General features: G+C 39.5%; 1 protein-coding gene across 1 annotated transcript in view; it reads right to left on the minus strand.

Annotated features, from left to right (window-relative positions):
- pcdh15a (protocadherin-related 15a) overlaps positions 1-16,486 on the minus strand; it is a 201,181-nt gene that overhangs the window by 27,655 nt on the left and 157,040 nt on the right. The window contains exons 25-27 of the mRNA XM_087179381.1: positions 9,081-9,190; positions 7,946-8,086; positions 3,935-4,062 (exon numbers count right to left, since the gene is read on the minus strand). Coding sequence (XP_087035507.1) covers positions 3,935-4,062; positions 7,946-8,086; positions 9,081-9,190 — 379 coding nt within the window. The remainder of the gene's footprint in view (positions 1-3,934; positions 4,063-7,945; positions 8,087-9,080; positions 9,191-16,486) is intronic.

Genomic DNA, 16,486 nt, shown 5'->3' on the forward strand with positions numbered 1-16,486 from the left:
CGGCAGAATCCGTCATCGTGATAACGGGACACGGCCTCCAGGAGAATCCACCTAGACCCCGCGTCTCCAGGGTTACCACGGCAACCACAGCCACCTGGGTTCCAGCCGAGGGTCTTCAGCTACAGCGCAACTCACAGTAGGCCGGTCTTAACACTCTGCTCATGACTGGGTTGATGTCGAAATAAAGCAATATTTAATCATCAGACCTAATTCGTAGATGTAGCATCATTAGCTGTATAGTCATAGTGTATAGCCATAACATATTCTCTCCCACCATTGCCAACTCATCACACTGATCATTCATTATTATTTTCATCTTTATGATTATTACACCTTGCATTTACTCTGTACATAGTAGTTTAGTTAAATAAACTCATTTATTTACACCCAGTTGTTGTCCTGTTGTATTCTTTTGACGTAGAGACTGGAGATCCATTGAATCGAGAAGTCATGGCTTCCGATATGAGATTGATAAATTTGGCAATGAAGTAATTCATTGTTGTCCTCCTAGAGGACTGGTGCCCCATTTCAACGAGAGTAAATCATTAAATATAGCGTTAACGCTACACACTTCTACACAAATGCTACTGCTTGTGACTATATTAAGTGACTTTTCTTATTTCTGACTAAGGGGAAATAGCACAGTGCCCAAAATGTCAGAATGCGCCAAATGTAAAAGATATCTCTAATGATTATCTCCAGAGAACAGGGGCACTCAGCTTCATTAGTAATTAAGACAAGTACAAACGCTTCACACTAGCCACACTCCAAAGAAGCCTTGGCCTTGGGGAAATTATAGATAGCACTTGACCCATAATTCAGCACTTTGGTGTCTATTCCAAGTTAAAGGAAAGACAGAAAGGGGATTCCAAATTGGTTGGGTGGTTTAAGCCCCTGCAGTGTTGAATCGATTCATGTTATTTCAGTTTGACATCTGAGCCTACACAAAATGCTTTTTATATATTTAGAGGACTTAGGCAATGGACATGGTTATTCAGCCATTATTTTCAGGTATAAAAATTGTAACAACTTGGGCGAATAAACTAATCCTGTTTCATTCACTCTGGAATCATTTCTGCTTAAATTAATTTTTAATTTGCTAATATATTCATGCTTTTTTTTAATTTTATTTGTTGTCCCTCACACTCCAATATTACCTTGTTATGCAGAGGTGAGTTTTTGTATGCCTCAAGCATACAAAATTAAGCAAATTACTGTTTAATTAATTTTGAGTGGTGAATTTCCAGCCTGTAATTTCCAGTGTCATCGCAGCACCCTCTAACACAACAGCTTTAAACACTAAACATTGGCTGGAGTTTCATAGAAATTTACTAATGAAAATAAATACTAGGAAATATTAATGACACCTCTTTATTAGTTCTCAAATGTTAGTGTTTGTGTCAAAAGACCTGCCTATCAATGGGAGCAAATTTAAATTTTAGGGATGGAGCTTCCCGTTTGAATTATACATTGAGGCTCTAACTAATTGTGAAAATAAGGCTTAGGTTATTAAAGCTGATTTTCAACTGAGCTCTAATTTTAACGAAGGGATTTAATGAATGACGCAGCTCTAAAGAAACCACAGGGGCTGGATATAAGGTATAATATAGCATAACCCTGCATGTCACATGTACACTTATATACCTTTGTTTTATAGTAGACATACACATTTCAAATAGGCTGATGATTTCTTTCAGTCTGTGCCCAGAATGGCCTCCTATGATCTGAAGTGCATTTGTAACAATAATTTAATGTCTTATATCTACATTTATTTGACATGTAATGATGTTGTTGAGTTAGTGTTCAAATAACGCTTACACTGACCTGTTCGACATTTTCTGCAGAGAATATTATTGCCGTTATAGATTATTTTACTGTCTGCATCTCTTCACGTAGTCATCTGATGCATATATATATATATATATATATATATATATATGCGCTAAGCCGAGGTTTAAAGTTGTCAAAAGCAATAAAGAATGATTCACACAGCATTACCAAGTCCTTGAGGAGAAGTTGTCTGTGTCCTAAAAGAGCTTTTATGAGTTATAATATAAAGATTAAGGATAAGCTCATTTCCGGCAATAAAAGCAACCCCAGAGTTTTATTTGAAACCATCAATAAAATGAATTCAATCCTCGGTTTCCCCTGATATTCCCATCTTTTTACTTTTAGACAGCAACACATTTCTGGCCTATTTTGTTAATAAGGAGAGGGATATACGATCAGCTTCCTCCTTCAAATCATTTGATAATTCTTTGGCTGATTTTCCTGCCGGACAGTCTGAAATATCTTTTATGAATCTTCCTCCATGACCTTTGTACTCCTTAACTTGCCCACCAGATATTACACCTACTTCTTTTCCTCAACATGTTCCAGACAGAGTGTGTCCAGTGTGCATTATATTGTAAACAGCTCCCTTGTTTCTGGTCAGGTCCCAGTTTAATCTAAACTGGCTACTGTTCCTCCCAATGATATTTCCTTTCACCTTCAAAATATTGTTGGGCGTCGATAAAACTATAAATACACTATAACTATGTTGCTGGTCTGTTCTGTGTAGTGATCACAACACAGTTTACAGGCAACAAGCACAGGCATTTATGTTTTTTCTTGGACAGATTCTTTCTTTATGTTGTTAAACAGTAGATGATACTGAGCTGAAAATCAGGTTCAGGGTACAGGGTAGCTGTCCTACAAGGCTGATTATCTCCTAATAAGGATTAGAATTTCTTTCAGATAATTTGCAACAAAATAGGAGTTGTGATTATTGACACTGATAGCATCACGTCAAAGATACAGCTTAGTCTTGGTTATCCTAAGTCAGTAAGTCATGGTGGAGGCTGATGTGGAGTATATGTTGTGTTCTCTGACACTGCTGCCGTCACTGAGGTGGAAAAATCCAACTGAATTTTCACTTGTGTGTGTTGACCATGGTACGCATTGAAGTTATTCAGCCTTAAAGCACTAGTCTCAAATTGTTCATGACACAGGCTTTGGTTGGGGAAAAACATATAGCTTTGATGTGAAGCACTTAAACCCAACTACTATTAGCTCGTTAGCTTATGATTATAAATCTTGGACCTTGCAATCTATCACTATTGAATGATGAATTGTAACCAGATGAAATACATAATTTAGCAAAAACCGAAACTCATGACAATTGTTAAAGTGAATTTCTGGCCAGGATCATAATAATGATCTATCAGTTTAGATCTCTCATCTGGACTTTGGATGGAGGCTGGAATACAGGAGAACAACATTCAGAGAGAACTCAGTACCAAAATCAACCTGAAAAAAATTAGAGATAAAAACGGTATTTTGAAGAGTAGGCATGAGATAATTCATCCATTCCCAGTGGAAATTACACCCTGACATAGCCTGACATATTTGTATACTTCAATTACAAATGAGACACCGTGACAGAAAACTAGAAACATGAACCCAAGACAACGAAATTGTGAAAGCTATCATTTGCAGGCAATGGTTCGCAAGGGCTCTGTACACAAACACAAGCCTAAGTATACACTAACACCCACCCACGCACACAGAAAATAGACATAAGGTGTAGTACACATTATGACGAGTGAAACCTTGTTGGCAGAGCAGGCTGATAATCAGACAGGATGTCCAGCCATGCTTCTGTGAACATACTGGGATTACACCGATCAGCTCACTCTGATCCCACCTGCTCGTGGACAAAGCAGACAGTGGGCAGAGCGAAATTGAGGAAAAGATGTAGCGAGCGATAGGGGAGGAGATGAAACTGTGCCGCAGAGAGCATATCGGATGAATTCTCCCACCACGGCTGCAGGGTGTTGAAGAAGTGGGAGCAGAATCAGGCACTTTAGTTTCAGCATGTCTCCATGTATGCCGATACAAAAACCAACAAAAAAAAAAAAGAAAAGAAAAAAGAGCAGAACTGATGTTTTCTTACCACTATCTTGAGCACAGAGCTGAAGATCTTGGTGTCCTCTGTCACGCCGCCTATGTAGAGCTTCCTGGAGAAGACGGGAGGGTGGTCATTCTCATCGTGCACCTCAATAAACACCTTGGCTGTGTTTGCTGCAAAAAGCAAATGGCACAAGATTTGAATGCATTTAAGTAAGGAAGTCATTCTTTAGCCATAAATACAAATTTAGCATGTACCTACAATAGTATGAAACCTACACCACCTTTGTCATTTCATGTAAAACAAACACACATATTCAAGAATGTGATAAAACCAGGATGGCTGCACCTTCAAAATAAGAATTGGGACACACAAGTCCATAAAGTTTATATCATCACGCCACTAACTGTCGAATAAACACATCTCTGAAGTCATCCGAATTGGCATTGATCAAATGTTCCACAGTTTAGCCTCCAAATTGTCATGTCAATATAATTTTTTCATGGCCATCAGCTGGTCCACAACTTCAAAAGAGAGCTTGAAATCATTACCCAGAACATCTTGAGAGTTAGTCATCACTGAAAGTATCACAGTTTGTCAACAAAGCTTTTTCAAACAAGATACTGTTGGCTAGCTATGACCAATTTTATCATAAATACATTTTTTTTTTTCATCTGAGTACGGTTGTTTTGACCAATTTGGACCCTCTCTTTATTCAGCAATAATTTTCAGCACTGCAATAACTACTTAAGAATATTTGAATTACATGCTGTAAACAGGAACATATTCCTTTAGTCTTAACTCAACACTTTCTAATAAAACTATATGAGAAGCCATTTTGATGAAGTTGAGAACTTTGAGTCAATGATCAGGAGGTTAATTTGGTTTTTGTTACAGAAAATATTCTGATTCAATTCAAGAAACACTGAGTCTGAAGTATGCTGATAACTTCTCACTGCCCCCAATATAACAACTGAGCTATTTTGCATTCTGTTTACCAACCAATTAGTAATAACACTGAGTGAAATATGGCTTTGTGAAATAATAAAAAAATTGCCTTCTAAGCCATTATTTTAGGTTAGATCTACCTTGCATCATTTGTTATTGAGTTTGTTTTCTTCACAACTCATTGCATGACAATACCACCAATAAATGGCTCTGAAAGTTTAACAAAACAACCATTCTGACCATTATTGGGAATAATATTTTGAAGGGCAGGTAATAATCAAGCAGCAAGAGTTTTCATGAAGTTACATGTTTCATGCAGAAACACTATGAGAAAGAAACAGGGGAAAAGAGGAAGAGAATTGGCTGTTTTAATAGTAAATTTGCCGGTTAACTGGTCTTTTTGTGCAACTTTTGAAATATTCATCCTGTCCCTTTAAAAAGATAAACACACACTGAGTACAAGCTAATTTGTCACAGATACACCTATGCAATGTACAGCATAAATATGTACAGCACAAAATCATTCCAACACTGCAGTTTAGGTAAAATAATATGTGCAGTGTCAAGGACAATTTTTCTTCTGGCGGCATTCAAAAACGCATAGTCGTGGCACTGGAGCTAAGGATGCATCAGGGGAATTGAACAAACAAAAACACAGCACATCAAATTACGGACACAAAAGCTGTAGTGTTAGGCACAGAAGGAGGACTCCAGAGGATGGGGAAGGGGTCTGCAGAGTTCCTCTCTCTTCCCTCTCTCTCTAGAAAGTGGCTGTATTCCATCCTCCAAGTCTCAGGACGAAAAAAAAAAAAAAAAAGACAAACACAGCCTCCGCCTCCGCCTCCCCCTCCCCTCCTTCATCTCTCACATACACACATAAAGATGCATGAGAGACACTGGTCCATTAAGAAGAGGGATTGCTGCTAGGGCAGAGTAAGCGTGAGTGTGCCTAAGCGAGTATTATCATTTCCAAAATAAGTTTAATTAAATCTTATTATATGTTTGCATGTGAATATCTAAGTATGTACATACTGGGCAATGTGTATTACATGGACAGTGCATGAATGTTAACGGGGCTAAAATAATCTGACAAGTCAGTCCAGTAATGCTCTGATAATTTAAACTCAATAAAGACTCATTAACGAGAGGAGAGATGTTCCCTGTCATGGAGCCCTGATCTGCATTACAATACTACAAGAGAGACAAGTGAGAAAAGAGACGGTTTCTCCACACTCTGCCAAAAGAGACTGTCAGCCTGAAGATGCCAGTTAAGCTCTCTTCCTTGTGTGTGTGAGAGAGAGCTCTCTACTTTACATCCATCAGAGCAGTAGTGTGTGTGTGTGTGTGTGTGTGTGTGTGTGTGTGTATTGTGTACTTGTAATTGCTGTCAATGAGTGACAGACACTGCGGGAGGGAAAGAGGAAGGTAGAGTAGGTCACTGATTATTCATTGGTAGCTCAAATTGATTGAGAGTGAGGTATGAGCCCCATTTGATGTTAGTTCTTCATCCATCATTATACAAAACTTTTGTCAGTAAACTGGATATGAACCAGCCTGATGATATTCCAGCTGAGGCATGACCATCAAAGAATGCAGCCCGAAGGTCTCTCCATGCTTCAAACAAAGTGCTTCTCGGATGGTCGAACAGTGTTTGAAAGCTCATTTCTGACAGCGGATGCTTTCTGGACCAGACTGTCTGACAATCATGCCTGCTTCACGCAGCAGTGACAGGTATGAGGAAAACAAGTTTCAATACTTCCATCACTTTTTGTGAGCACAACAGAGTGCAACATCATGAATGCCTTCGAGGAGAGAGTATCTGAAAGGATGCACCATTATCCCCATTTGTGCAACTCATTGCATCCAGACTACAAAGACAAAGACACTGAATTCTTGGAGCGAGATCAGGGAGGCTGTGGGACGGAGCCAGGAGGAGGCTGTGACGTCAGGCTTTCAGCCCCGTCTTCCAGTTTGGCTGTCGCTGGCCAGCATGTTGTACGATCTAGTTTCCTGCACACTGAGGCCTTGAGAGTGGGAACACACAGAAGCTTCATTAACTGAGAATTCGCTATGATTAATGTTTTGTCACCCACGCTCGTTTTTGGGGGTGGTCTGCCTAAATTAAAACAAATGGGCTATTTCTGATTATTAGGCCCTTGTGACAAATTTGGACACAACGATTTTAAGATTTATGATATCGTTGGACTGATATGCTGCTTTGACGGAGGAGATAAATCATATTTCTAAGGTTACTTTTTAGTAATCACCATGACTGAAAGCTGAGTCAGATCTCTATACATATATGACATGTTCATATTCAACCGCAGTATAGCAGTGAAAGTTTTACACTGCAGGTGGGAACAGAGGGTGGTTCATACATTTTAAAAGCATTGTGTAATTCTAAATGCCATAGCGGTCAGACAAGCTTCTTTCCCAACATGCTTTAGAAAAGCAGCTGCTGAGCTGAACACGAATACCACCCAAATACAACATATCCCTAGTCAACTGAAAATCGGCCTGATACCGAATGGAGTGTAAAACTGAACAACCAATCACAGGCTGCAGCAAACCTGCCCCCAAGAATACAAATGGATCAGTGCAGCGTAGAGAGGTAACGGTGCATAAAGCATAAAAGTAGAGCTAAACTGTACACACTGTGACACACTGTTTTCTTTGTTTTGATCCAGATCGGCAGCCTAACAGTGCAGATGGCACAAACAGGTTTAATATGTAAAAGTGGTAGACTGTACTTTTGATGTCAGTTTAACAGCATTTTGGAAAAGCATGCCTGTGAGGTTCCAGCGAGATAGCATGTAATATTTCTGTTCTTTGATATTTTTCTTCAGCATGGCCACTGTATGGCAGATTTAAGCATGTAATAATCCCCACATACTGTAAGTACAAACATATAATGCAAAATAGCTCTATGTAACTGCGGTAAATGTGAAAATAAATATGAAAGATAAAAATATGCTGTGCGGGAATCATAATCTGTCACAGTGAGGGATTATGATAAAACATAAATGCAACACCTGGAATCACATGAAACATGATTTCATCCCCAATTTCCTGCAATTCAACCTACACATTCACTCGTTTATTTCTTACTTTTAGAAGGCACACGCAGGTTGGACATGACAACCATCATGGAGTCTGCCTGCACCCTGAGGACGTAGCTGGTCACATTCTCATAATCCAGAGGTTTAGCTGTGGAGATGACACCTGTCCTGTTGTTCACCTGAAAATGACCTGGAATCAAACACATCACAGCACATGACAAACTGAAAAAAAAAACAAAAAAAAACACACACACCACACACAGTATCTCTGTGGTGAGCTATAGCAAATGAAGGCATTTGTTTTATATATTAGAAGACATTTTCTTTATGTGAAGTTGTAAATCTTCACACATGCTATACAAAATAAATATAAAAAAAACATCCCAAAAATACTTGTCTGTTTTTCCCGCCTTTCATTAGCATGGACAGATCCTAACTCTGGTTGTGCAAAAAGGTCATGCTATAGAACGCCTTTGCTTTCCCTGAGAATATTACAGCTAGCGGCTTGGAGGCAGATTTATAAAACTCTTATTAGGTCTGCCTGCAATTTCCAGGAGCATCTAAGGCACTTAGTACTTGAGGTACATATGGGGAAGGGGCTACACCTTCCTTCTACACACTCTCCAGCTCAGAGCTACGTCTCCTACTTTTTCGCTTTAAGACCGGAGCTAACCTCAAACCTGTCAGGTGATCTCTCTCTCCCATGGTATAATTATGCTCTTCAGACTTTTCCAACAACTGTTAAAAGCAGTTTGCCCAAAGTGTGCTCTTTAGTTCTAGACAGCTAGGACAAACATTACCAGGGGTTACGATGTGACATATGATCACAACATTTTCTAAATACTCTTGCAGCTTCTTCAGGAGTTCAGATTCTGCATATTTTGATTTGGGTAAAAACAGTTTTCTTTAGTGTGATGAAAATCTGGTTTGTGGACATCTGCTGCTGTCAGAGAAAAGGCTTTGTAGAACCTGACAAAAGTGTCTTTGCTTTATGTAGAAAAATAAACAAAAAACAGGGACAAGCAAGCTTTATACTTCAAATACAAAGTCTATGTCATAATTTGAGCAAGTGTGTTTGGCAGAGAGTGTTGGGAAACATAATATATATATTGCGTTGTGTATAGAAAATATTCACTTGGAGTGTGTGAATTGTAGGCTTCACCGATATGATCTGTACCACATACCTAGTTCATTTCCTTCCACAATGGAGTAAAAGATAGTTTGATTGATAGCAGCAGCCAGAATAGTCCCCACTGGTGTGCCAAATGGAGCCAGCTCACTAACTGGAGGAAACCTGGAAAGACAGAACACAAATTATAAAACAAACGGCATTAGGGCTAGAGGGATCAATGAACCTGCCTGACCTAGTGACAGACCAACACCACAGTATAAAAAGGGTTAAGATGAAAAAAAGGTTTTCATAAAAGCTACAGATTCTCTACATACAATTTAAGTAAAAAATATCATTAAGTTAGAACTTAATTAGTTCCAACTGATTAAGTCAGGATTGATTTCAGTCATTGAATTCTCACTTAACGCACATAATAGTATCACTACAGAGTGAGTATTACTCAGTGTGACTGTGTAAACATTTTGCAAGTTATATAACCATTAATAACCTTTAACATCTTGGAAAGAACTATCTGCCAGAGGCGTAGGTTTTGACCAGCAGTAAGGTTAAGTGCTGTCAGTTCTGTATATATATGCATGTTTTTATCTTATTTTATTAGGAACAGTATTCATTTTTCCTGCCTTTTTCCTTTTAGGAATTCACTGTTTGAGTAAGTCTTATTGAGTGTGTACTTCACAAATCAGCTTTGAATCAGAAATATGTTTAACAATATTAATAATTTATCCAATATGAAACTGTGAAACAAAAGCAATTTATTGTTCCACTTATTTTGTTTTGCTTTGATTTCTTTAGTCATTTCTTTAAGTAGTTTTACCATTGACTTCAATTTCACTCAAGTCTCCAGATAATGATTAGGCGCATTACTTTTCCCTCCCTGGTAAATGAATAAGTGATTTTCCTCTACGGGAGCCCAATGTATTTTGGGAAAAAATGTAACTTATAAATAAATAATCCACAACGATTTGGACTGATGCCAGTAACTCAATGGTTAGGACAGGAACACTCACAAGCCTGGTTATGGTTTAGATGTATCAGCAGAAGTTTTTGTCTTTGTATCCGAGTGTTGGTGAGGAAGCAAAGCTCTCATTTTTCTACTTGGTCTTTGATTTGACTCTCGACTATGGTCACAAGCTTTGGGCAGTGACTGCAAGAATGAGACTGAAAATTCAAGCAGCTGAGATGAGGTTTCTCTGCAGGGCAGATGAACTCTCTCTGTGTGATAAAGCAAGGAGCTCAGTGATTCAAGAGAACCTCTGTATCGAGCTGTTGCTCCTTTATATTGAGGGGAACCGGCTGAGGTTGTTTGGGCTCTTAGTGAAGATGCTTCCTGACTGCTTCCTTCTGGGGAGGTGTTTCGGAAACAATCGACTGGGAGGAGACCCCCGGGGCAGACACATTATGGACGAATTTGATATTTCGGCTTCCTGCGAGTACTGGGAGTACTGAAACCCTGACCAGGAAGAGCTCCTGAAAACTAGAGTAGAAAGGAAAAATAGATCAACACTTTAAATTGCTGATTTATTTTTTATTGTTAAGGTAGTGAGAGTTTAAATCCACAAATGATTGTATACTTGCTGAGTTATTCAGTGAGCAAGTTTGACCAAAAACCTTTTTACCAAATGTAAGTGCCATGCAGACTTTTATTTTCAGATAAAAAAATAAAAAATCCAAACAAAAGCTATGACAAGAAATGCAACACGAATTGTTCTGTGAAGAGATTTGAGTGTTTTTGTCCTGATAAGCATGACTGTGTAACAGCTAATGACTATACTTGACTATCAGACGTAGAAGTGTGTAATCATATCCAGCAGATATGATTGTCACCACTCTCCACAGAAATTACAGTTGCCATAAATAGCAGGGAACCCTTTCTTGGCAGTTTGCCGGTGAGGGATTATTTAAGTTGATAGTGTCATCTCACTGTGACACCTTCTTGTGATAGTGTGACTGCTTTCTTGCTTACTCTCTCATCTCTGCATACAAGGTAGGGGTGTGTGTGTGTGTGTGTGTGTGTGTGTGTGTGTGTGTGTGTGTGTGTGTGTGTGTGTTTGTGTATGTACGTGTTTGTGCATGCATGGTGGTATACCGTCTTCTGCAGTTTTCATTTAAAGTTTAACTTTATTCACAGCAGTGGTAAGAAGTTTGTGACAACGTTGTGGGAGTAATACTCACACCATAATCTGTGACAGTCAGAGTCTATTATAAAGTCAATGTCAGTGTTTCAGGGTATATTTGGGAGTAGACGCTATTTTTGGCGGTCCAAGTTATACACATAGACCGGAGGTGATTAGACGCCTCCAGTCCATGTTTTTGCTGACCCCTCAGTTCCAACAAATTTTACTACATGAATAATAAAATTATCCAATGAGCGAAAACGCGGTCATCCTAAGTTTCCCTTCAGGGCTGATTGTTATTTTATAGAGTAACTCCCCCTTAAAAGATTGCACAAGGGAAACTGAACCAATTTTCCAGGGTGAAGATAAAGAGAGGAAAGAACTTCATTCACACAGAAACAAAGAAGTGCATTGTCTTTGCTGAAAGGATACACCGCTGTTGAGACAATAAATGACACTGTCTTCGCTGCTCACTGGAGTAAAACAAACACTCACTAACTTTTTAGACAGTTGGCAGGTATAACAGTCACTATAGAATATGTGTTTACCTCTTGCAAAGTTTCAGAGGCAAACAAAGGTATAAACAGTACACTGTTGAAGGACACTGAGTGAAAAAGACCCATCTATCCATCCTGGAGGCAACAGTTACTGTCTCAGGAGAAAAACAATCCCCAAGGACATCTCGAGTTGAGAATAATTCTGCAAAATGCAAGCCTTTCTCCTGGACAGAGGACGATATAGCATATTGTTCTGAGAGATAATATTGGTGAGTGCATGCTGCAGTGTAATGACTGAACTGCAAGCACTCACCAAAGCCTTTCACGAAAAATACTGTGCCGTTATTGACATGAGAATAATAGGCTGTTTGAATAATACTAAATTACTTCTGTTCAATTTCCCTCTCGGTGTACTGTTGGGCTGTCACTGAATAATTGCTGTGTCCGTGACATCCAGGAGCAAGAAGCTGCACCATGCTCCACAGCGATGAGAACCAATTTATTAATGTGGCCTTCACATAAGAAGATTACCTGTTTGGCTCAGACACACAGAGGCAAACCCTCCAACAATGTGAGCACAGTGAGGTGCAGCAGAGCACAACATGTGACTCTTAATCAGTCACAAAAATGTGCCATTCACTGGAAACAAGGGTGACACAGTGGTCGTCACTAAATGTATGTGCCTTCACTTTTAATACCCTTTTCAGCAGTCTATTGTCTGTTCCGGAGATCAACAGCCCAGAGGTGGCGGTGTTACTGGCCAGATGACACTGTTTTCAACACACATTAACAACTCTCTTGCTGTCTTGACAAGTTTCACACACCATCCCTGTTTATGATACAGGTTTCTAAGCACCTATTCAACTGGTGTCTGGCTATTCAAAGCAGAATATGTCAAAAGGTGAAGTACCTGCTGTGTAGACCTCTGCTTAACAGGGTTGGGTTTAAGTGGTTGCTGCAATGTTTTTTTGATACAAAAAATACTTATCAGGGTGGATGATGTGTCTGATAATATTTTACAGAACTGTTTCTTTATTTAGTCAGTAAGAGTTGTGAAAGAAATCGCATCTGTCAATGCCATTGTCACCATTGCCTGATGTCCCATTTCATGTGAAAGCCAGGTAGTATCAGCCTCACGTGTAGCATGTGTTTAGTTTTTCTGCTCACTCCACTCTCGAGAGTTACTAAAGCTAGAAAAATTAAAAACGGGCCTTATTGTGGAATCTGATTGAAGCTGATGTTGAAGCAAGCACCAAAACCCAATCTTTAAAGTTTTATGGGCCCTCTAATCAAGGCAGAATGCCTCCCAAATACTTATTTTTGAGCCACCAGACCATGCAGACATTGTAACATAAGCCACTGAAACTCCAAATTCATCTCGTCAAAGGCAATGGACCTCATGCAAAAACATTTTCGTATTTATATCTGAAACCTCTCTTACTTTTTTCTGTGAGGTTTGCTCCGGTAACAAGCCGGATTCTCTTAACTGGACAAAAAACTGTTACATAATAGCAAAAAACAAAACTCTCACATTCTGGGAGACAAAAAGAAAACACACCTAGAGTCTAGTTATATTAAGGTACACGAAGCAATTGGAAACTATTAATAGTACAGCACAGAAGACCTCTGTACTATTCTGTTTCAGAATTGAAGAGTGAATGGTCTGACATGAAGTAAGAAGCTAAAAAATGTCTTTCTAATGACTGATATGAGAGGTCATGTGAGAGTCACAGATACATTAGACAAGAGCCAACGATAGGTCATGCTACTGTCAGGTACAAAAGAGGAGGATATTGGACAGAGATCTGCATAATATCACTGAGAAGTGAGCAACTGAACTGCACAAGACGCTGTGCCAAAATATGCCAATAAAACTAAGATGAAATTCTAAACAAGTGACACAAATTCTCTTAAATCACTTATACTGATCTTGTCCCTTGAGAACAAGTCTTTTCATATGAGCGGTTCTCGCATGAGGCTCTCTGACTCTCTTGGGAGCTTTTGAGGGTTTTTCCAAAGATTCCAAAACACTCAGTGTTCTTGGAGCCCAAATTTACTGACTATTTTCAGCATTCAGCTTTGGATGCTGCAGCTCTGGTAAAACTCTGGTCTGGAGCAGGGCTGGATAACCGGCGCTGACCCCATTCATAGGTTTTTCTCGGGTTGTTCTTCGACTGTGAGTGGGGTACGAAAGGCTGTGCGGACCTAGTATGGGGCTGCATGGTGTGACTGCCAGGAAGAGGCAGAGCTGACATGTTATCACTTCGCTACAAAGTGGCTCTGCCTGAGGGTTGTAAGCTGCTGAGAAATGCCAAGGGGGTGTGAAGGTGTATGAAGTGTGCAGATTAGTATAAAGGTGTATCCACGTGTAGACAGAAAGGATGACAGAAAGGTGAGATACAGTAGATTGGGCATTGAATGGCAAATAAATAGCAATACGTGCTGTGGGCAGATAAGAGTAAGAGTTGAATGATGATCTAAAGAGCTAGTTGAGCACAAGCACTCTAATAATATCTGATAAATAAGTGGGGCATGTATGAGCTGGCTCATACACTGAGACACTACTTGAATATAGAGAAGGTAAATAAGTTGTGTATTCAAGAGTCAAGTAGTAGGTGAATTCAAAGAGTCAATTATGCATAATGCAATACCATGTACTACTGAGCAGGGCCAATTCCTTTCATATTCAGATGAGGAAAAATCCCATCCAGACAGAGAGAGCGAGAGAGACACGGAGAGATAAAGAGAAGCGGAAGATGCCGACATGTCTACAGGCAGCAGCAGAGAGTCCTGGTGTCAACATGAGAGACGGTGAATGACACGCCACTGAGAAGTGCAGGCGGCACACAGGTGTCAGCGAGCGCTGTGCCCCAGGGCCAATGGTGGAGTGATGCTTACGAGACAAGGCAGAGCTGTATAAACCTTGTCGTGCGCCACAGGGGCCACACTGACTATCTTTCTACCTCGCCTTTCCTCTCTATTCAAGCACTGCATCACCGACTGAACAAGCAGCGACGGACATCCCGGGCAACGCAAGGAGTGACCTCCCCTCAGTGTAAGTCTCTGGTGGATATATTGATGCAGTGCTGCATAAAGATCTTGAACAGCAACAAAGGCAGACATGAGTCATTTAACTGTAATGTGCTTAGTCACAAAAATCAGCAAAAACAGTGTGTGAGTGCCCATAAATACAGACTTGCAAATGTGTTACAGCACATTTCTGCTTGACTGTTGATGGTAGTGTTACGCTACTCATTTTGTTCAGCAATTATGAATCAGCCTAATTTGATGACTGTTGAGGTGGATATGTGCTTGAGAGTTTGTTAGTTAGCTGTTATGTCACCCTGGTGTTAACTTGTTTGTTCCTGCCTGGAAGCAAATTCAGTCAGCGATAAACAGGGACTCTTCTGACTCCAATGAAATTACACATACAGAGTGCATTTCAGCTCCTCCTCATAAACAAGCAGACAAGAAGAAAGAACATTGCTGTGAATACAGAGCTCACGCTCTCCATTAAGAACACAGTTCTAAGTAATTCTGACAACCAAAGCAAAGTCTGCTCGGTGACAGGACACAATTTACACAGGAGATTCACCTCAAATTTCATTACAGTATTTAACATTCAAAATGATTGGTTGAATACCTGAATATTGTAGCTATTTAATCACTAAATCCCTGTTCTAGATGATGGAGACTTATTTCAATAATCTAAGCATGTACTGCATCATGTCTCTTTCAAAATATTTTTTACAAGGGTTGTTTTCATACCATGCAACTGAGGCTGTAAAAAATATGTATGCACTAAATGTCACTCTGTGCGCATGCATCTTGCTTTTTGAAACATCGTGACCCACTGAAATCAAAGTCCATGCTGAGATAAAGAGTCCAGCGCTGCTCATTTAATGTAATATTATTTTAGTTTGAGTTTGAGCTGTAGTGTGTTATTGACTGAAGGGTGAACTTTAAAGATTATGGGTTATGTTTGGCAGGGCCGAGGAGAGATGGAGAAGTGGAGGGGAGAAAGGTAAACGAAACACAGATAAAAAAAGAGCTATTACGAGATCCTGAAAAAACCCATAGATATTCAAAAGGTTTTGGAAAATAGTGCAGGGTCTGACAGCCAGGGTATTACTAAGCTATTTCATTTGGCAGGAGTCAATTCTATACCTAGAATGTGCAATATACTACAGCCATTGTGCACAACTGTGAATGTGCAACTAGGCACACACAATCCCACAGTCTCATAAAGGTTACTGCATTAATGTTGCCGGTCAGAAAGTACAGAATAAATTGCATTAAAACATCATAAAGGATGCAGGAGCACGCAAGAGCTCTGTGCTACCCACTAAAATAAAAAAACACTATATAAATTCAAATACTCCATCTACAGTATAACACAGTGTTAAGTGTGATGGTAGGCAAGAAATAAAATCGAGGCTTATTGCATTCTGCATTCCTTATATGTTGCACATGTATTTGTTTTGAGAATGCATACTATAAGAGAGCAGGGCGAGTCTTTCAAACAAAAAACTATTTTCAACCAAAAAAAGAAATCCGCCCAGAGTGAGGCCTATGGATTATCCAAAGAAACAGGGATATTGTTTCTGGAAAGACATGCTGCTGCCGAGTTCTTCAAATGTTGGTTCTGGATGAACAAAAATGTAAAGTGGTGGTATCTCAACTCAAAACCTGGAAACATTAAACCAGAGCTAACTGCATGGCCAGACACCATCAATGATAAGTGAAAATATTTTTTTTTGTGCCTCAGGCAGCCTCGGCATTTAACTATAAACATTCAGGAGCAAAAACATGTCAGCTGGTGAAGATAGAATATATTATACGTATGC

This window comes from Seriola lalandi, unplaced genomic scaffold (genome assembly GCF_002814215.2).
Source record: "Seriola lalandi dorsalis isolate HSWRI2012SDOR001 ecotype SW California unplaced genomic scaffold, Sedor1 jcf7180002054832, whole genome shotgun sequence".
In the NCBI taxonomy this organism is placed as follows: domain Eukaryota; kingdom Metazoa; phylum Chordata; class Actinopteri; order Carangiformes; family Carangidae; genus Seriola; species Seriola lalandi.